Here is a 22169-nt window from a genome sequence, read left to right on the forward strand (position 1 = left end):
TAAATGGTCCTAAACCACAAAATCTGTATTTTCACTGGGAGAAGAGAGGGGGGAAAGAAACAAAATCCCTACTAGAGCACTAATTTCTCATTCCATGACTAGAAAAATACAGTGCCGTATTAACTACGCATATCAGGGATAAAAAGTCTGCACCTCGGTTATTGATATTAAGTCCTCATGGAAGCCTTACTGGACAGTAGCAGCACGATCTTTGATCAAAAACATTACTTATGTAATGTGCTACATTATCATTATACTATTTGATAAGTGTATATATAGTGAAAAAAAAGCTTAATACAAAACCAAATAACAGAAACACTGGTGTAATAAGTCAGTGGAAGATAAAAAAAAAAATGGTATTAAGAAATCCAGTTGTTCTCTAATACCATATAATGCTGAGCATCATCTGGGTTCCCTATGGTTGCATGCAAGCATGAATACGTGGTCCCTGCTTGGGTCAGGCTCAGGATTATATTTTATAGATATATAGATATCTATATAGATAAATATCTACAAAATCTAGATATCCAGGTATCTGGATATCTGGGGATCCAGTTATCTATAAAATCTAGACCTCTAAGTACAAAATATCTAGATATCTATAAAATCTAGATATCTAGATATAGATCAATAGAGGGAAAAGTGAAACCCTAAGAGATCAGTGAAAGAAAACTAAAGAAAAGGATAAAAATGGAAGGGCATGAATGAGAATGAATGGTAAAACAAAACAACTCCCCCAAAAAGAGATGTCAAGGAGGAAGAGAAAAGATAGGATGCTTGCATGTGTAGGTCCAATAAAATGTCCCCTGTAAGGCAAGCACTCCACCCAACAAAGGGAAGGTTTTATTTAGTATTTCCCTCCTGGAAACAAAATAGCTGCTAATTCTTAAGGGTGGGGGAAAAAAGGCAGCTTCGCATAAACCTGCTTTAGTAACTAATCCATTTTCCTGCAGTCATCTCAGGTCAGAAGTAACCGCTTCTGTCATTTAATCATAATAAGCTGGATTTGATGGTGACAAAATGTTTGCTGAAGATAGCAAATAATGAAAAAAAAAAATTAAACTCAGCCACCAATACAGCCAATCTGGATATTGCAGGAAGCCTCTAAAGCAAAAAGATTGAATAATTCAGCTGAGAGAAACAGATGAACAAGACGCTATTTGATACAGAGCCTGAAACTGTAAAATATCCCCGGCTAAAGAATAACAGCATTTTGAAAGCGCTGGTGAAAAGCATTTGGTGCATGAGCCTTGCTGTATGACTCCTTTGTGTCACTGCTGCCGGCGGAGGCCTGCACAAATTCTTCCCACATTAGGCATCATCTGTATAATCTCTGTGCACTGCTCCATCTCTAACCTTTCCGTGCACTGGGAAGGGAAGAATGCAAGGCAAAAAAATCCTGGCTGCTGCATTAAACACCTACCCCAAACTCAGACTACACAGAAGATCAATAATAATTGTATATATTACAAGTTAAAAATGATTAAAAGTGAATAATGAGCAGAATAACGAGTCTTTGCCTCTTCCCTTCATATAAATCCATTTTTCAGATATAAAACCTCTAGAGCCAGAATACACAAGCTAATGACTTAAAATCAGTGTATTGGAAATTGAACTTCATGAACTAAATCAGATCTTTTTTTTTTTTTTTGAAACTCCATTTTAATGAAATTTGGTTACCTTCCATTAATACTGTTCCAAGTAGCAAAAAATATGTGAATATACTCAAAGTTTACCTCCCATTAATACTGTTCCAAGTAAATAAATGAATATGTTGGATTTGATATTGCCTTTTCTCACAGGGAAATAATTGCACCATAATTTGCTGTATAAAAACAGCTTCATCTTATCCTGGCTATGCACTGCAGGAGTTAACGGGAGTGGGATCTGCCAGCGGAGCTGAATACTACCTGGTATTACTACAGGTCTTGCATGCATCCAGCCAAATTGCTTGGGATAAGCAGTAGAGGATGCATGCACATTTAGCTTTAGCATCTCCGCACTGTCCAGTGCCAGTCAAATATACTGAAAGTCCAGGACATGCCCAATTCTTCTAGTTAATTGATTTTTTTTTTAACTCAGCTCAATAGCTCTTTGTTTAATGCTGGAAACATTCAGCAGCATCGACTGAAATTTTGGCAGCGTGGTATCATTTTCACTCGCACCTAACAGTGGCCAGCTCTTCAGCTGCTGCTGCAAGAGCTTAATTCAGTTGGAAGGAGGCTGTACATTACCACGACAAAGTCCTATAAAATAAAATTCAATATCTTTTAGCTGCTGCTTGCATTTTCCTCTAACAATCCAACAATCAATATTAAAAAAAAAAAAAAAGAAAAAGAACAGCTTTCATATTTCCAGACCTTAAGATTGAAGCTATAACTTCCCCATACGAGCAAAACACACATATTGTGTAACATTGCTCCAGAAATTAAAAAGCAATTCCAGTTGCTGTTCCTAAGGTTTATATGCAAACCACCACCTATTGGGAATGCAAACAGCATTGCCGCCACTATAAAAGGCTAGCTGCAATTTCTTCAAAAGCAATTCAAGCAATCAACTCCTTTTTTTCTGGCATAGATTGCTGCAGATGCTTCACATCAGCTGTGAAGGACAGCAACAGCCATCCTCCACCACCAGCAGCATTCCTCAGCCTATCACAGAAATGTTTCTTTTTGCCTTTTTTTTTTTTTTAATAAACCAATTGAGAATTCCCCACTGGGATATTAGAAGATGCATGTAAACAGCTGCTTAGAAAACATATCTGGCTTTTGTAGTTGCCATCGCAGTACTTCTTGTGACAAACGAGATGTTGAGAAAGTTACGGATGATAAAACAATCTCGTGCAGACTCCTTTAGATCTAGGCTAATCCGATACCTGTTTGGGGACCTTTGGGCATACCTGAGCCAGGGAGAAATTTGCTACTTCTGCATTTTTGCTGAGATTTGGGAAAAGAAAAAAAAAAAAAAAAAAGTAACATGATAAATTAACTTACATTCAAACCTCCCAGGAAAGCTGAAGCATGGTTTGTTTCGCTTTGCACCAAATGGAGGAGGATGCTCACATGCTGCATCGTGCACTGGCACAGGGTGATGATCCCAGGGAGGGCTGGGGAGCAGCACACCAACATCCCACCTCTAAAGGTTTAAGGCTGTGAAAACATGCTGGGCTTCCAATATAAAGTTCATCTGGATGTTTCTAGCTAATCTAATTAGAAAACAGGGTCTTAAAACACTGTCCTAAGTTCACATGAACAAGTTACCTACATACGGAGTAAAATAGCCCTGTGACTAAACCACAGTTCTCCAGGTAGATCACTAATTGAATCACAGAATGGTTTGGGTTGGGAGGGACCTTCAAAGATCATCTAGTCCAACGACCCTGCCATGGGTGGGGACATCTTCCACTAGATCAGGTTGTTCAACCTGTCCAGTCTGACCTTGAACACTTCCAATGATGGGTCATCCACTTCTCTGGGCAACCTCCTCCAGTGTCTCCCTACCCTTATTTGGAGGTCCTGCGATAATGACATCTTGGGTTTTTTCAGAGCAAACCTTTAATTGTGGCTTTTGGAATTAGAAATTGAGTAGAAACACTTCATGGTCTGCATAAGCTGCCTATAGGAAGCTCCTCCTATTACCCTCTCCAACAAAAAGTGCAACAGTTGGAGTAAAGTGTTTGCCTGACCAGCACACTTCCTCAATGCTTTCTTAAATAATATCAGGGTTGGCATCTAAATGAAAAACAAACTACCTACATGGCAGCAAAATTATGCACTCTGGGTCCCTAATGGAGCATCAGGCTGAGCATAATGAAGTTCTAATCTGAAGTATTGTATGAAGTCTATCAGAACCAGAATTGAATTGCAGCACGTGCAACTCTTCCTCCAGTCACTACATAGAATAACTGAATTTGAGAAGCTCAGTCTAGAAACTAAATAGCCAGAGAGCAAAATTTTGGTAAACACAGCTCTATGGATACCCTGCTGAAAAAGCAATCTTCTATAGGGAAAAATGTGCTTTATAAGAAACTGGGGAAAAATACAGAAAAAATATAAAGAAAATGACCTTTTTCAACCAATTGGAACCATGTTATTAGAAGAATAAGTACCGTATTTAAGTAATACAATTTATCACAACTAAGTAATATATAAATATTTAAATATTTTCTAATATCATTTATCACAAAACAAAAAAGGCATATTGCAGCCTCTCCAAGCAGCACCACTACAAAAGAAGCTTGCCTATTAAATCCCATTTAAGGAAAAAGAAAATCCATAGGGCTTATGTCAGATACACTTTAAAAGGACGCATTTGGTCTCAGTACACACCTCTAACTGCAGTCGCTGCTACATAAAACTGCTGGATGATACTACTGCATTTAGATGGCAGTAACAGCTTGGCTTGACAGCCGTCCCCAAAAGTGCAATTTGGACAAGGCTCACAGGAATCTTGTGCAAGAAAAAAAGTCCCAAACAATAGCCTAAGGCTATTCAAAAAAGGTAAATTAGGAAAACAGAGAAGCTGCAGAAAAAAAAAACAAAACCAACACACAACTTAATTTTGCTCCACTTCCGCTCCTACCGTGCGAGCATGACTGCGAAGGCATTCCCAGGAACAGGTCATTCGGTGCAAACACTTGTGCAGGTCATTCGGTGCAAACACTTGTTCTACCAGAAATGTTTTGCAAGCAGGGAAAGAAAAAGAGATTAACGGGTCCGAGTAAACTCTTATTTGCTGTGCTCTGTTCCCTAAATCAGAAGTCACAGCATGAAAAGATATGTCACTGCCTCCTAAAAGATAAGCCCAAGCTGAAGACCATTTAATTTTAAATACGCAAAGGGAAAACAAGGGGATCCAAGAAGGTGTCTAGAGGAGGGGAGAAAAATAAAGAAAAAAAAATACACAAGTTTGGCACCTAAACTTACAGAGAAGTGAAAAGTATATTTCAGCCACAAATGCAAGGAATCAAAATCAAATCTGCAAACGGGTAGCAGGGTAACACAACCCGTTACAACAGATCTTCTCTGAAGATCCCTTTTTTAGGAAATTTTAGGAAGGGAAGGAAAAGCAGAAGTATGCACATTTTATCTTTCAGCCTGTGTGATTTGTGACTATTTGGGACTGGAGCTGGCAGAGTAGAAGAAATTCTGGTTTACCCTCACTTTCTCTGAGAGACCTGGAGGGAGCTAGAGAAGCACAACAGCAGCCGTCCAGCTGCCAGAGCGAAGGAATGCAAACTTCTGTTCCAAAAGCAAAAGAAATAACAGATATGATTCAGATATTTTTTTTTTTCTTAAAAACAGCTGCAGATCTTGTGAAAGGAAAGCAAAGAGGCTTAGTACATCCCTCCCCTGTACCTAATCCCAAAACACACAACAGTCCCCAGGAATAAATGGCCATCACCAAAGCAGCATTACCAGTAAACCACTTGTGCTTCTGCCCTCCATCCAAGAGCCAAACAAGTAAACTTAAACTTCAGATCCTGAAACACAGGGGTAACAGCAGGGATCCTGATAACCAGGGATCTTCAAATTGCACCATCCTGAAATTGCTTGCACCCTCTCTCCCTGTTCAAGAGCATAAAATAACAGCAAGCAGAGAAAGAAAAGCAAAGAAACGTGCAGCTCATAGGCATCCTCTATTTCTTGCCTCTGGACACAAGCTTGTTTGAATATAAGCAATGAGTATAAGTCTGTATTTGGGGGAAAAAAAAAAAAAGATTTAATCTTTCAAGTAGGTGGAACAGTTCATTTATTTAGGGGACTGCATCAATGGAATGAGTGATGCTCAGGCAGTTTTGGAACTGGACTATTTTACCTATTCCTGAAAAAAGTAGAATTTAAGGAAAAAAAAACAATTCCCAAAACTTTCTTCTACCTTCTCTTTCATGGAGATCTCTCTTCTCCACCTCTGGAAACCTAAGCTAGACAGAGATGGTATCTCTGACACTACTTAAGAGAACTATAAAGGGTTCTATATACTGTTCTATATAAGGGTTCCCTATAAAGGGGACCTTGGTCCAACGAGATACATTAAAAAGCATACCAAAAACCAAACAGGCATGCAAATGTTTCAAATCAATAACAGGATTGGAGATGGAATGCAATAGTTCTCATATCCGTTTTCTTAAATTAATGCAGTCACCTAATTGAGTCACCACAGTAATAACCATTAATTCCAGACTACCGGACCCTGGTCTGATATTCTTTCATCAGCTCCAGCAAGAAATAGCTCCATAATCTCTTGTACAACAACAGGAGAAAAACTGGTGAGTGCAAGAATGGGGAGTCTGCTTGCCTGTGTGCTTTAAAAGAATCAGCACACAGTTTCATGTAGACTGTCAGGAAAAAAGAAAAAAGGAAAAAAGAAAAAAAAAAAGCTTTTTTAATTTCTTTACCTTCAATTTGTCATACACCTTTGCTGCTTTTCAGGGCAAAGCCCATCCCAAATGACTTTAATCATTTGCTAACTCCAGATTAAATTAGCTCAGCCCATTCTACCTGACATGAGAACAGAAAAAAAACTTGTTAGCTTTGCAAAATGAAGCTGTTTGCTTATCCTTGCTGAGACATCCATGAGCACTAGCTATTCCTCTGATTTCCAGTCTTCTGCTGGTAGTTGAAGAAGCTGACCAAAGTCCTTAGACTCATTAATGGAATACAGACACAGAGAGTAGATATCTTTGTCTACATCTGCCAAAAAAAACTTTCAAAATAGAAAACAAATCCCCCAAAATCCAGCAGTTTTACTATCCTTTAGTTGAAGCCACTTTTTATTTTAAGAGAAGAAAACGCAGCCATCAAGCCACCTCTCTGTGCCGCAGCTTCAAAGAAGAACAACAGCATGGCTGAAGCTGATGCTCACATCACCCACGTGCAGATGGGCTTTAACAAACAAAACTCTTTAACAAGCAAAACTGGAAATTCTAAGGAAAACCATTTCAAAGAGTTATGGGGCAAACTCAAGGCAAATTAATTAATGAATGCTTGTATCCTCTTTAGAGTTTCATATCTGCAAAGTTAATGGTGCAGTTCATCTAATCTCCTTTCCTCCCCAGGAAAAGTCCTCATAAAGTAACTAATCGCATTGGCTAAATCAAGTGCTCATGATTAGAAAATAAAATTTTGACCATGAAAGTTACCTTTGATCTATTTCCCAAGCTCAATGAAGTTGAGTGTGCAGAAACTCCCCAAACACAACACTACCGATACACTACGCGCAATCAATTCTCTTTGCAATGTACTGTAAAGAAAGGCTACCATTAATTTGAGAAAGCCTTTTTCATTTCCATTTTCAAACTGAAAAATCATGGAGATATATCAGTATTAAGAAACACTTGAGTGAAAACAAAAAATTAGTAATTTTTTCAGCAAGCTATTTGCTCTACTTTTATTTTTCCTGTTTTTTGAAGCAGGTAGTATTCTATAGGCAGAAACACAATCTTCTCTTATTGCTAATACTGTTGTCACTATTATCAGCTTTAGCAGATAACCCCAGACTAGTGTCATAATAAAACCCCAACTACTTGGTTTTGTTTTTTTTTCACTGTTAAAAAGTTTCCATGCTACTATCATTTTCATCTTACCTCAAGCACTGGTCCAGCTCCAAGAATAATCTGTTCTACTCCGCTGGCAAATCCCTTCTGGCTGAGGGCAGTGAGGTGATGAATCAGAAAGTTGGTGCTCTGTGTCTTTCCTGACCCGCTCTCTCCTGAAATCACGATGCACTGGTTCTTCCTCCGCTGAAGCATGGCATGGTAAGCCACGTCTGCCACAGCATAAATATGGGGCTCCAGCTTTCCCAGCTGATGGTTATCATACATCTTGACATACTTGGGGTTATAAATAGGTAGAAACTTGAACGGATTAATAACAATGAGGATGCTGCCTACGTAGGTGTAGATTTTTTCTTGCTTGAAGCGGTTTCTGAGATTTTCCAGGAGCGTTTTCTCATTCAAGTCTGGCAGGCTGCACAAGTCATCATAGTCCTTCTGCTGCGGCTGGGGAAGGAAGCCACGTTCCACCATCCTGCGACGCTCCTCCGTCACCCGCAGCCAGGACTGGAGGCTCCCATAGTGAATGGACCCATCCAGGTTCTTCTCCCGCAGGAGGAAGCGATAATCCTCACCGCTGATGCGGTTCTCCAGGGCCATGCGAGGCCACAGCATCATGCGCTGGACCGGGCAGTCCGTAGGGTTGAGGATCCATTCCTCCCCACCAAACTCCTTCACTTCGGCAAGGACGTAACATTTTGTTTTCTCAAGCTGAAGTTTATTAATAAGTGAATCGATCACCTCAGCGGCTGTGGAAGTTTTCCTGGCGGTGATGGGGCAGTAGATAGTCCCTTCTGCAATGCTCCCTGGGTATATGTGCAACGTGTACTCGCTATCCTCAAAGCGTCGTCTTCCTCCAACATCATTTACACTCATATTGGATCCTTTCCCATCAGTACCTGTGCTGCATAGTCAGGACCGTCCTGTATGGTGTCAGGTCATCATGTTAGCAACACTAAAAAAAGAAAAAAGCAAAACAAAAATAGGTTAGGCGTTTTATCTTGATCCCTGAAAAACAATTGACGTGCACCACGAGATGCAACGGAGCAATTCATGTGATGATACCCATCACCTTAAGAAGGCAACAGATGATTGCCAATTGACATCTGAAAAGGGAGCAGGGTTTTAAGCCACCAAAGCTGTAATAAAGGTATTTAACACACAAACACTAGCCACCTCAGGCTCCCTTCTACTTGGACACAACTACCCACAGCACCTCAAGCTTTTGCTAATTTTTCCCTGACTCTGAGGCATCAAAGATTCAGATAGACTCTGATTTTCAGCGTATTTCACAGCGAATAAAATCAATACTTTGTGAGCAACACACCAGACAGCCTACTGAATCAATACTGGCATTCTCCTCATGTCAAAAGTTGCTACAGCCTTATTGTTTAATATTACCAAATAACTTATTTAAGAGTTAACGCCTCTATTTCCATGTTTTCATACTTCATGTCAACTTAGGGAAAGCATCATTCAGCTAACCATGACTTTGGAAAACACCCCCTGAAATTCCCAACACTTACTTACCCATACACATAAATTATATATTTTCTAGATGTTGTTAGAGAACTAAACCTTTAGTGATTTTGAACAGTTGCATAAAATGGTAACTTAAGAAAAAAAAACAAAAAAAAAAAACAAAAAACAAACCAACTATTTAAAATATCGCCTTTGCATACGCCAACCAAAAGGAAAATGCCTTCTTTGTCAATTCAAAGGCCTTCCTGAACACCTTTCGAAATGACTCTTGAAACACAATGATTTGCCTAGTCACAAGTTTACAAAAAATTGAATTACTCAGTGGTCACAAGCTCCAAGTTCTCTCACACTGTAAATGGATGCGCGATTCCTGCATAGGCGCCCATCCAAGAGCACACACTGCTGATACACCTGATGCTTTGCTCCAACACTCCTGGGATGAGGACCTTGTATCAACTGAATTCACCTACACCTGCTCCGAAATCCAGACTGTGAGAAGAATCATCAGCTTCTCATGGGTGTGTGGTACACAACACCCTCCAATTTCAGCTGCTTCACACTAGGATAAAATGACCATCACCTTCCCCTGTGGATCTGGTCCTTGCCCTAGATACATTATGCCATGGTCCTGTGCCGGTGAATGGTAAATAAACTCCTTTCTCTTTCTGTCCAGGAGATTCTCTATCCATCGAGATTCAAAAAGTAGCACTTCTCCATGCACCAAGTCAACCTTTTCCAAAGGTGTCCATATCTGACATCAGATATGAAGTATTACAGCCAACTCCCTCGCACAATTGCACTTTTTATTTCCCTCATACTGCTTAAAAACCACAGAACACAGATCTCTGGCATTGAAACACCAAATGTACAGATAATTTCTCAAACTTAATTACTACAAGGAGAAGACACCCTACCACTGGCCTCAAATGAAAGCGATTCCAGAGTTAGTGGTCTCAGTTCTCCACCAACTGGTTCTAACAAACTCAAAACTCCCCTTGAAGATGTTAAGAGTTATTCTGATATAAAGACAAAAGGTAACTACAAAGAAATGCAGAGGATCCTCAGAGCCAGGATCTGGGCAATAAAGTGGCAGGTGACATTTAACAAAGATAAAAGTTTGTCATGCACATCCTAACATTATGTATGACGTTGAGCTTTTCCTTGAGCACTGCCCCACAGGAGCAAGATCTCACAACTATGATGGTTCCCTGACTGTGTCAGCAAAACGCTCAAGAACGGTCAAAAAACATGAGGTCAAAACCATGTCAGGTTTAGGGAGCTCCTGAGCTTCAGATATTTGACATCGGGAAGAATATTCAGAGGAAACATTTCACATGGTTGCCCTGTCCTTGTGCTTCTCCCCAAGTACCTGGATCCAAGACCTTCAGTCCAAGCACAGCCACCCCATCATCTACATCCACGCAAGGCTAAGATTTGTAGATTTGTTTAATTTACTACAGGCATTTCCAAGGGCCTGAAATGAAAAGCATTATTTTATGTTGTATTGTTTCTCACTCCAATATTTCATTAAGTATATTATCCCCAGCCACACGTATTCGAAGCAAAGAAATTAATATGTCACAGTGAAATACATCTGGCATGAATTCACAGCGCATTGCTTGGTAGCAGGACTATACTGGGAAGTGCTCCAGCTGCTTTCCTAAAGGTTTAGTATAGGCACAGATGCAACAGAGATGATGTCAGTTAAGTGCTGGGTTGGGCTTTCTTTGTCTAGCTCTGCAACTCCAGCATCAGCCTTTCTTCAAGAAGAGAGGGAAAAAAAAAACCAAACAACAACAGCAACAAACAACACTTAATAAAGCTAGATAATTCCTCACCAAGATTTTACTTCAAAAGCTCATGACAAGAAGGCTATTTTTATTCAAGTTACCAGAGCGTATCAAAGACTGCTGACTCACAAGAGAACTGCAAACAGGACTTTAAGTTGGCCAGCTTGAGCAAACCGGCCTTCCCTTCTACCTCCTCCCTCCCATCAAATACTTGCAAGCTCAATAAATTCTCTATAAAGCACAAGGCCGCTCTACCCTGCCTACCCAAAAGCTTTCTTCACTTCTCTATAGATGCTTATTCTGCATGGACTCAGTAGAATAACAAACATCTGTGTCTTCTGCATCCAAACAACTTGAATTCAGCAGAATCGTGAGCCAAGCATGAACCCCATGGAGATGCCAAAAGCCCCAGTAATTCTGGGAACACAGAATAGCCACGTCCTCCCCAAAACCACTCAAATGCCAGAAGCTTCCACTAATGACTAAGAAATTTAGCGAGGTCAGAAAGCAAAGAGGCGTTAATTTGACTCTCATAAATCACAGGAGACATGCCACATGATTTACTTTTAATAATGCTAAACATGTCTTGGAGTATTATGTTAGGTCAAAGAAACATTAATGAAGATAATTGCTTGTGGTCTCCCAACCACTGATGCACATGAGCTGGCTCTGATCAACATCGAACACGCCTCTTGTGGACAGTCAGTTTTCAAAGTATTTTGGAGAAAATATTGCAATGAAATATGCGTAATTAGGTAATTAGCATATGTTAGGGAGAGAGGCTCCTAATGACAACTGTTCAAGCAGGCTGTCATATTAGCTTTTATATGACTTTTTAAATTAACAATATTTTTGTGTTTGGACGCAAAAACACTAAATAGGGACATGAAAAGACCAAAACAAGAGTAAGTGTTTCGCAACCCACAAATACTCACTCTATGCACTATCTTAATTAAAGGCATTTTGCATTGCTACATGTTTACATTTAAATGAGAGCATATAAAAATTTATGCTACATCAAAGTAGGCAAGTCATTTATATAAGAAAAGAAAAGCTAATGTCTTACTGAAAGGGGATGCTTGTCTCTGTACTCAAGTAAGTGGCAGATTATAAGATGAACAGACTTTACGACCAAGCTATTATTCAGCTGCTTCACTCATGTACTGGCTTTGGCAAGGATGAAGGCAGCAGTAATGGGATGCTGATCCCATGGGAGATGGAAACCCAGGGGATACATTAGACCAGAAATAATTGCCAACTCCTGTGAACACTCTGGCCAAAATTTATGGATTATGCATGCCTGTGAAAGAAAGAATTTATGACATTTTAAGCCAATATACTTTCATCCTAATATTTTCTAGATCTTTTTCCATTTTCTACACTTGAATGAAGATTCTTACTCAAATTGACTCTGAACACTGATTTTGCTCAATTCTGTCATAACTCCACTTGCACTGTAAAAAGCATGATCTCCAAACAAACAGGAGGTTACAAATTAAGCCTTGTGTCCTCCTACATAATAAAATAGATTCATATTTCCAAGAAGCTCAGAGGCCCTTATAAAAATAGCAATAAGTAATATAAATAATAATCTGATTACCAGCAGGTTGACAGAAAAAGCATACTAAAATTATGACGGTCAACTAGGCTTTGTGGATACAGTAAACTTGTAAATAGTGGTTTACTTTTATATTATATGCAATCTTTTACTAGTTGACCACAGTTTAATATACATAAATACTGGTAGCAAATGTGCTTTCTCAAATTAAACATATTTATGACTGCATATATTGAGTGCTCTTGCATTGGGGGCTGCATTTTTTAGCAAATGTTATGCTGTAAGGGATATCAAACCAATGACGATGCTCCAATTACCTTCAGAAAGGTAATTGAAATGGAGGCTTTTAGTCATGCCATTTCTTATTTTTCCATTCAGAAAGACCAATCTCAGTATTTTCATTTTCAGGGACAGCGTAAGCAACACATGGCAAAAATCCAAAATAAACTGGAAGCATCAGTACCCATCATAAATAATTTGTGACAGCTAAAGCCTGAAATCACAGACAGAGTTTGCCAAATATTGGATGATTTGGAAAAAATACAGATTCATGTCAGTGTTGAGGCTGCTAAAGGGGCAATTCTGGAAGCAAAGTTCACTTGATTTTATCATAACATCCCATAACCCAGACAAGGGACTACAAAAATAATGAAACTTTCTCCCCATTCCCAACCCTTAGGCAATCGTAACAGGCTCAGTTGCTCAAGACAGCCTGGATTTATCCATCCACCGGTACGTCAAAACGCGTACCGTGTGGGGCAGAAATTCCTGAAATAGATAAACTTAAAAAATCCAATAAAGAAACGGCCAATTTAAACATACTTCACTGTTTAATCTGAATATAGCGGCACAAGAGCTCTCTGAATTTCTCTCTTGCAGCAGCAAATAGCCTCGTGCTGCTAGTACCCAAAATAACACCAAAACTGATGCCAGACTGATACATCTGTGACAGCTGATGCTGTAAAAACTACCACATCCTAGATGGGCAGAAAAGCCCATGTAGATGCTCAACATCTTGGTTATTATTGCAGTTTTACATGTCGGTTCATTTGATCATCTATATAATGCTTAACCCTCTCCTTTTTATCATCCTTCTCTTCCATGCTCGCTGTTTTTCTCTTCTCACTGTTTGCTGATGGGAGAGAAATGTCATTATCATCGCTTAATCACCTATGTTGTCCATGTCAAAGAACCTCATGGTGCAAGTGCAGGAGGTGGTGCTACCTAAAATACAGATTTATGGACCCAGGTATTTGTGCGAGGACGGCAAAAGGTGCAAAGGGGACTGTTTTACAGTAAAACTGCATGCAAAATCTCTATAAAATGAGTTTCACCCAAAAGAATGTTTTTGGGTTTTTTTTCTCTAATGCAGGAAAAGTGAGATTTGTGTTATAGTGATCATAGAATGGTTTGGGTTGGAAGGGACATTTAAAGGTCATCTAGTCCAACCCTTCTGCAATGATCAGGGACGTCTTCAACTAGATTTGCAATAGCAATTCAAATTTACTCCCTCAAAAGGAATGATAAGTTTGGATGGGGAAAAAAAAAAAACATCAGCACTCCAAGATTCTCCATCCACAGAAGCAAGGTCTTTTGGATAAATTTCAGAGTAGTTTATTTGGACTGAAGCACCTAAGCAGGATGCCAATGCAGTGAGACGACCTCAGTTAGAACAGAAAATGGAAGCAGGAGCAGAGACATGCTTGCAGATGCTCATCAGCAACACAAGTCCCTGCTGGACCTGGCGCGATGGGATGCCGATTCACAACTGAAAAGCAACCCCTGCAGGCACCAAACCACCCATCTCCTGAGACAGCGAGGACAAGCGTGCAATGGCAGGAGCATCCCAACTACACCTTTTACTTCTTCGGCAGTTTCTTCCCTCTCCCCTTAAAATTTTCCATTTGGTCCCAATTCTGTAATGAAGAATTATTCTCCCTTCTCTAAATTCGCTTCATCTTGCCCAGGAATTCAAAACTAACGTGGGTGAACCTAAAAATCTGGTGTCCTGTCACTTCCTGCAAACCCAAATGATTTTTTAGATAAATCTTCTTGACATCCTCAATCCAAGTTGGATTCATAAACTGGTTTTTGGCTGTTATTGTCAAGAGTCATAAAAAAAGGAGAAACCATGCTTGGCTGGCATTAATTACCACGCCTCTGGTAGGGGGAACTATTTCTGCAAGTAGGGGTGATCCCACACTGTCATGCCTCTACGGTCAGAGATGTCTACTCAGCCTCTGAGGAAGATTCCCAGAATATAAAATAAGTTGTGAATACAGAGCTCAAACTATGCGAATCATTCTAAAAGATGTATAGTTGCCCACACTACGTGTAACCGAAAATAGGTTGCAAGTGTTTTCTAAGTTGTTCCTAAGCCCACCAGCTTCTCCTGTGGCTTGAAAAATTGAGAAAAGTCATATCAGGCTCATTTTTCTTGTGTTTTTCGTTTTCATTCAGTACTTTAAGCAACTTTATCAGCTTCTTGTCTATTCACCTCTATACTAGAGGATGAGACTTGCGCTTCAGCTTCTCACCTGGAAGCTTCTCCATGACTGTAGCACAAGTACTGCTGTGCACTAGAGGTCTTTTTTCTTCTCTTTTGGAGATAGACTCTATTTACCCATACTTTAATCTGACATTTCTTGCTATTTAAGTGGCTCATGGATATATAGAGCACCTCAGTAGGTGACAGTCCCTCCAAGAGGGAATTACCCCATGTTTTAAGGTTTTGATATTCCCCTGCGGTGCGACAACCACTCAATGGTTCCTCTCCTTCTAGAAGCTGGAAGATGGGCAAGGATGCTGTTACCCGTCCATCACACTCTTGCTGATGCATCTACATGTGGACTCTGTCATCTTCTACCAGACCTTTTATCTGACACAAAATGAAAGTGGGAAGAAAAAACAAAAACAAAAACAAAAAAAAAAAAACCTAAAAAAGTTACAGGAAAAACTGTTGCAAAACAAATTATTCCTATAAGCCGTTGCAAACGGTTCTGATGAACGAGGAACTGAATTAGGACATGAATAATAACATGATCACTTACTCTTCCCCTTAAGGTCAAAGCACCTTCTGTGCAGGGAATGAATCAGCGTCCGAGGAATTAATCAGGGCTACACAGTGAAGAAAGCTCTTGTCTGCAGGATTCCTGCCTTGTCAGCTGGAGCTGTTACCGTAGGCATGGATGAGGGCAAAAAGAATGAAAATAAAAAAAAAAGGGACTACAAGAAGGCTTGGTGAGGTCTCACGATTGAGGCAAATGAATGGGAGAAGTGATTTCCATCTTCGCTTCCATCAGCCTTTCTGCGTGATGTTGGGAGACCAGAAAAATGGTGCAAACAAAATCTTGCCCTGGACCGTTCCTCTTTCTTGAGCTCCAAACTTGAGTCATTCCATCTTGATTTCTGGAAACACTACTGATCTCCCAAAACGTGTGCCCTAAATAAAGAGTGGCAGTGGTGTTAAAGTATTAAAATAATCAGCTTTTTTTGTGGTACTCACTGAACAGCCAGCACTTGGAAGTTAATTCTCTGTGTTCCAGAGGTTCAATGAAACTGTGTCAGAGTAAGCAAGGATGCAAGAAATGCTGAGTACTTCACAAAAATGCAGCATCATTAAAAGCTTCATTCTGACAAATGATGACTGGTAACGAAGCCTGTGTCAGGCACCGTACCCTCCAGCTGCTCCCTTGGCTTTTTTTGCCAGAAACAAAAAAAAAAAAAAAAAAAAAAAAAAAAAAAAAATTAAAAAAAAAATAAAAAAAACATCAAAGGAAATTACTGAATCCTCTCTCAGGCTGCAAGGGTGGCACTCATTTAACTTACACTTGCTGTTCTCGTATTCCCTACATGGCTAAGGAGAACTGTAAACTGAATGGCAAGGGTTAACAAAAAGCCAGAAACTAAGGAAGTGCTTTGTGAATCCCAAGTGTCTGGAGACTTTCAGAGGGGGGTGAATCATTGTTATAGGTTGTTTTGCCTCTTCTAATGACTAATTAAGTAGTCACTGGCCAGAGGCATGACAACCCTGTTCCGAATACCAAGATAAATTTGTCATTTTTAGAAGTGGCAAAACTACATTTACAGCACCATTGAGTTTTACCAGACTAAGTCCAGGCTTGAGCATCATCATCTGACAGAGCATCCCTCATCAATACAGCAATTCTGTTCATGTGAACAGCCAAAATATCCGATTTTCCAGCTTTGCTGGTTGGATTTGCTCCTTACAGGTGTACGCAGAGCAGTTCAGTCTCTGGAAAGCCAACTGGAAGCAAACCTGGAGTTGATATCCTGAAAGCATAGATTATTGTTGAACACCACACTAATACAAGCGAAGAGAAGAGCCAGCTAGCAGGGAGATGGCTGTATAAACTGTAAATGGACACAAGATCTTCCTATTGTCTCATGAAGCACATGCCTAGGTATTTATAGTTTTGTCTGCAGCCAAAAAATTCACATGTAGAGCCTGAAAAAAAAAACAGTGTTTACAATAAAAATCTTTTTGAACCTGTTAAAAATGAAAGATATGAAGTGTTAGAGCAGAGAGACACTGCCAAGGGCTACAGGAGTTCACACTCAGGAGCATCTCACCAGCCCCAAAACAGATGCAGAAAATACTTTTTTCAGAGCCCAGGAATTACACCAGTGTTAAGGACAAGACGCTTCTATCCTAGAAAGGCTCAAGAGCTTCAGAGAACAAAACCCAGGGAAATAAAGGCATCCTTCCCCTCCTAATCCAGCCCTGCAGGCACCAGTGGTAGGAGAAACCAGACTACTGCCATGCCGAAAAGGATGCACATTGAAGGATGCAGTGTGGCACTCCAGTACCACTTTCAGCATCAGCAAGCATCACACTTGAAGTGACAGCTGAGCAAAAAGACACTTGCCTTTCCAGAAGCAATTACATGAATACTTTGCACTAGCACCTAAATGACACCATCATGTCGATGCACTACAAAATTTCCAAAGGTAAGGGGAATAAATGGCAGCTTATAAAAAAAAAAAAAAATTACATTTTTATATGCTATCATCAAGAAATAATTTCTCACATTGCAATTTCATCATAATGTGAGAGTATTTTGAATATTGATATATCGATATATATTGATATATGTACTGATACATATATATATATCAATATATATCAAGATATCAGTATGTTGATCCATTTGAAAGGATCTTATTGGGTTATAGAACCACGTTGTTCAGCAGATCCTCAGCGTGGAGGTCTTCTTCCTCGGGAGACTCAACCCACTTCCAGCACAAGCTGAGACAAACCAATGCTTCTTAGCCTTGCTTATTGTGGAGCCCACGCATGCATCAAAATAAACATTAAAGCACTTTGGAAGTGACAATACCTGTGGTGTATTTCCCTAAAAAAAAAAAAAACATGGACAATTTACATAACTGGATGGCACCACATTATTTTTGAATACTGGGTCAAATAATATCTTGGTAATTTCAGATGTTTTTCCTGTAGACTTAAAAGCTTTGAAGTTATCTGGAAGAAGTTAATACAGCCTAGTTGCAAAGTCAAATTTAAGTGCAATAGTACTAGGAGAAGGTATAATAACGTCATTACTGATGTTCTCTCTTTCCTCATTTTATGGAGGATTATGGGCGGCAACTGATAGCAAGAAAGGGATGATTTTAAAGCCTTCTTACAGAAAACTCTTTTTGGCAAACAATCTGCTTCAAATAAAATTTTCCAGTGTTCCCAAAGCAATTTTATTACATTTTACAAAAACTATTACCTGGCTGCTCCCGGTGACCCATCAACACAAAAACCTGAGCTTTCTCTTCCGCCAAAAGCTTTCTCTTCCAGCTTTCCTACTGACAGGATATACACTCCTCAAGATTAAAATGAATGATAAAAAGCTGGTCAGAAGCCAAATACCATTTTTTAACATTTTAGGTAAAACATACCTTTTAATGAACAAGAGTTTAAATAGCTAAATTTCCAATTTTTCTGCTCTGTCTTGTATCCTTTAAGCAACACTACAATGCAGCTTTTCTTAAGCATCTGAATAGGAATAGAGCTATTTTTGGAAGTCCATATTCATACAGTACCATGCGCACCTACCCCTGCAGCTGCTGGCATCTGCCAGCCGTGGTTTCTTCTGCTATAACTCTTATTTCCAAAACACAAATCACTAAGGCTTCCATGAAAGCCCACCCTTGTTCTTTTAAAATCCTCCTTAAATGAAGGTTACCCTCAACTAACTGCAAAACGCATGCAAGTTTTGTCCTCTGGTTTGCCACTTCTGCTTGCACCTCCTTCCCATTTCCCATCTGCAGATGAAATCATTTCCCTAAAGAGAATCATCTTTTCTGCAACAAATGAAAGTCATCCCTCAGCAGCAATAACTGCAGCCTCATCAGAAAAAAAGCAGCTCCTCATGACTAGATTTAGGTTCACATTAAGTAAGAGATGAAATCTTGTGTTATCCGTCTCCTCTCAAAGTTCAGCATCCAAAACAGCTTAGTGCATCACTTAACCTATGTATTTTAGAAATTTGATCTGTATAGCCAGACCATACAGGTAGCTTCCACTCCTTTAAACTGAGCACTTAAGAATTCTACAAAATTAGTGTTTCTTTTCAGTGCAGAACTATGCAAAAGCTTGTAGTTCATGATATACCTGAAATAAACTATGGATTTTATGTGAAGGACTAAGAAAACTAAATGCTATCCTGGCATCGCTCCCAACATTTTTACTACGTAAGGCAAGAACTGGACAGACTACGAAGATAAGGTTATTTTGGGAATTAAAGATCCTTTGAATAAACAGAGGCACAGTATGGTAATGTGGAGAAAGTTTCCACCTCCACTGCATGTCTAGGAGCAAAAATACAGGAGGAAGTCAAGCTGCATTTTGAAAAATGGACGTGAGACACTAATTAATTAACTAACTAGGTTGCTGTCCTCTGCAAGATAGGAGGTACTGTTACCAAGACCCACTTTTTATTTGCTCAGTTAAAACAAGCATTGGAATATCATAGAAAAGACCACTGTTATTTTAAAAAAGTTAGCAGCAAAAGGAGAAATTCCTGTGTGTGCACTGTGTTTGTTTTCACAGGCAAAGTGCTATAGATGGCCAGTGGGAGATCAGTGCTAGCATCCAAACACAGAATGTATAAAAGACAAACGCTGTAATAAACAGGTATTTTAGGGTGCCTCCGATATCCCCGGGTTATTTAAGGCTGGTTTATGGGGGGTCCATACACCTTTTGCTAATCGTACATCACTGATAAGGATTAGGAAGAAAGCGTCCTGATTTCCAAACCTGCCAAGCAGGTAACTCCATATGGCCCCCCAACATGAAGCAGGACAAGCAGTGCCTACAGACAAGGATTAAGACAACAGCAGGGGACAAAGACATACACAGACTTTGCATTTGATTTGCATCTTCCCAGCTTTGGGCAAAAGCTAGAACAACATAGCAGCTCGGACCACAATTTCATTCTTATACTTGGGTAACAGCTTCCACCTTAACCAGCCAAGCTAGAACTCAACACAGAATAGGGTAGCAGAGGAATGTAGCTGTTGAGCAAATAAAATTCAAAAGCACATTCCGGATTTTTTTTTTTTTTTAATTTACTATATTAGACCAATAAGGCAAGAATTAAGCCGATGGAGGTAACAGCCTGAATCTCATATTCTCTGAAAAAAACCCATCTCATCTGGAGGCTGGAGATCTGGTTTCTTTAGAGATCAAGCAGCAAAAATAGAAATATTCACAAGACTGTCAGTGGAATTATTTTAATGGTTCAATGGGCACAAATTAAAACACCAAGCATATTTAATTCAAACTAGCACAATGTATTTGCTTCTTCTCTTCCATTCAGAGTGTCTTGAACTTCCACGTGTCCTCCCTTGTCTTTAGAAGGACTATTTTTCCATCCAGAATAAGAGGTGGCGGGGGTGAGCTTCCCACTTTTTGCCATTGGCAGGCATGGTTTTTCACTAGAGTACAGCACCGCTATGAAAAACAAATTCTGACCCAGTCCATCCTCAGAAAGGAAAGGTTAAAACAAATGGAAAACAAATGGTCCTTGAGCATACAGCTCAGGCAATCTGCACCAACAGAGGTCAAGCATCCTCAGTGGTTTAAGAAATTAGATGACAGAGATTGCAGCAGCAAAGTATTAAACATCTCAAAGATAATTCTACATCCCAAGTAGAAACATCATGGGGAGAAATGTAAGCTGTTTTAAGCCAGGTCTGCAAAACTGCTTCTTCGACATCTGTTCAAGCATTTACCGCAGGGCAGCTCACAAAGCAGCTCCAGTAACAGCATTTGCCCTAATTGCAGCCAGCAGATAATCGCACTTATCCTGAAATGGGGTGCCAAATGCAATACGAGAAAAATATCTCTTCCACCTCGTATATTAATTTTCTTTGAAACCTACTATAAATCTAAAGCCTCCCCTAGGATACTTTGGGTTTGAACATTTCTAAGGTGATTCTTCTAATTATTCAAGGACTATTAGCTTCAGTTGCAGGGTTATTCCCAGAAAAAGTCATCAGGCCCTCTCACCTTTTACTTTCCAACACATGCTGATCTGTCTCTCCTAATTTTAATTTTCCACGTTCAAGGAGAAGCAGAGGCATCTCTTCCCCACAAAACATACAGTGATGTCCGTATTTCAGTAGAAAAAAACATTAATTCCACCTGACACAGGAGATGAAATACAGACATCCCTCCAAAAGCTGCAGTACACATGGGTTTTAAGCTTCTTCCTTTGTAAAGGGTATTAGCAGTACAGTTTAGATACTTTCTTTGCTAGTATAAAGATGCCGTCAGCAACATAAATAGGCAATTCTGCATTTAACAAATCTGCAGCGAAGAATTGATTATAAACATAATCCTTAAGTTTCTTGAAGCTTTTTTTAAATTATTATTATGACTTTTAAATTGGGGAGCAACCAAATAGCTTCCATAAGCTTGAAACGACCTTTTTTTCTATCTCCAAACGTCCTAGGAGAAGGGCTTGTTACAGCAAGCAAGGTCCTCATAACGTTCACCTGTTTCTGTAGGGGACCTTTCATTTGATCTAACATCTATAAACAAATAATTTCCACAGTTTCCAAAATGTTGCCCCAACTCTTAATATTATGTCAGGTATATTGAACATCAGTGTATAGTGATGAGAAACATGAGCACACAGTATGCTTTACTAGGACCGTGAGTCCACCCAAAACCAAGAAAGGACCACTGTGCATCCCAGCATACCTCCCCAACCTCACACCCTGGAGCTGACACAGAGCAGGACCTGTATTTAAGACAACACAAAACACCAGCCTGGCATCCCTGCCCCTGGAAGGGGACAGGACACAGCCAAGGTCAGCCGTGTGTTATCTGAAGAAACTGAAATACAATGCTGATTACAGTTCAACAGGCTCAGATAACACCACTGGTTTCATTTCTACCTTTTATTTACATGAAGGACAACTGAGATGGGAACTACAGGCACTCCACAATATCCAGATCTAAATGGTTTTCCACAGGCACATCACCTAGAAAATATACAGCATTTACTGTGGTACCAGAACCTGATTTACGAGAATCAAACATCAGTCACGAAAGAGAAACCATACTTCCTGCCACTTCAAAACACAATATAAGATCACAAACCTCTCCCTAAAGTCACCAGACCTCAATACAAAAACACCTTCCAAGATCCTACCTAAAAAAGTTACACCATATACTTTTCCTCAAGTTATTAATTTTTTTATTCATATTCAGCAACATTGCAAATATTTCAGCTGAAATATTTTCAGT

The 22169-nt window shown here is 39.6% G+C and overlaps 1 protein-coding gene across 1 annotated transcript in view; it reads right to left on the reverse strand.

Moving 5' to 3' along the window:
- MYO9A (myosin IXA) overlaps window positions 1–22169 on the reverse strand; it is a 184929-nt gene that overhangs the window by 142966 nt on the left and 19794 nt on the right. The window contains exon 2 of the mRNA XM_082322190.1: window positions 7586–8507. Within this exon, the coding sequence (XP_082178316.1) occupies window positions 7586–8428 (843 nt within the window). The 5' untranslated portion in view covers window positions 8429–8507. The remainder of the gene's footprint in view (window positions 1–7585; window positions 8508–22169) is intronic.

The sequence above is a fragment of the Platalea leucorodia genome, assembly GCF_965183815.1.
Source record: "Platalea leucorodia genome assembly, chromosome: 9".
NCBI lineage: Eukaryota > Metazoa > Chordata > Aves > Pelecaniformes > Threskiornithidae > Platalea > Platalea leucorodia.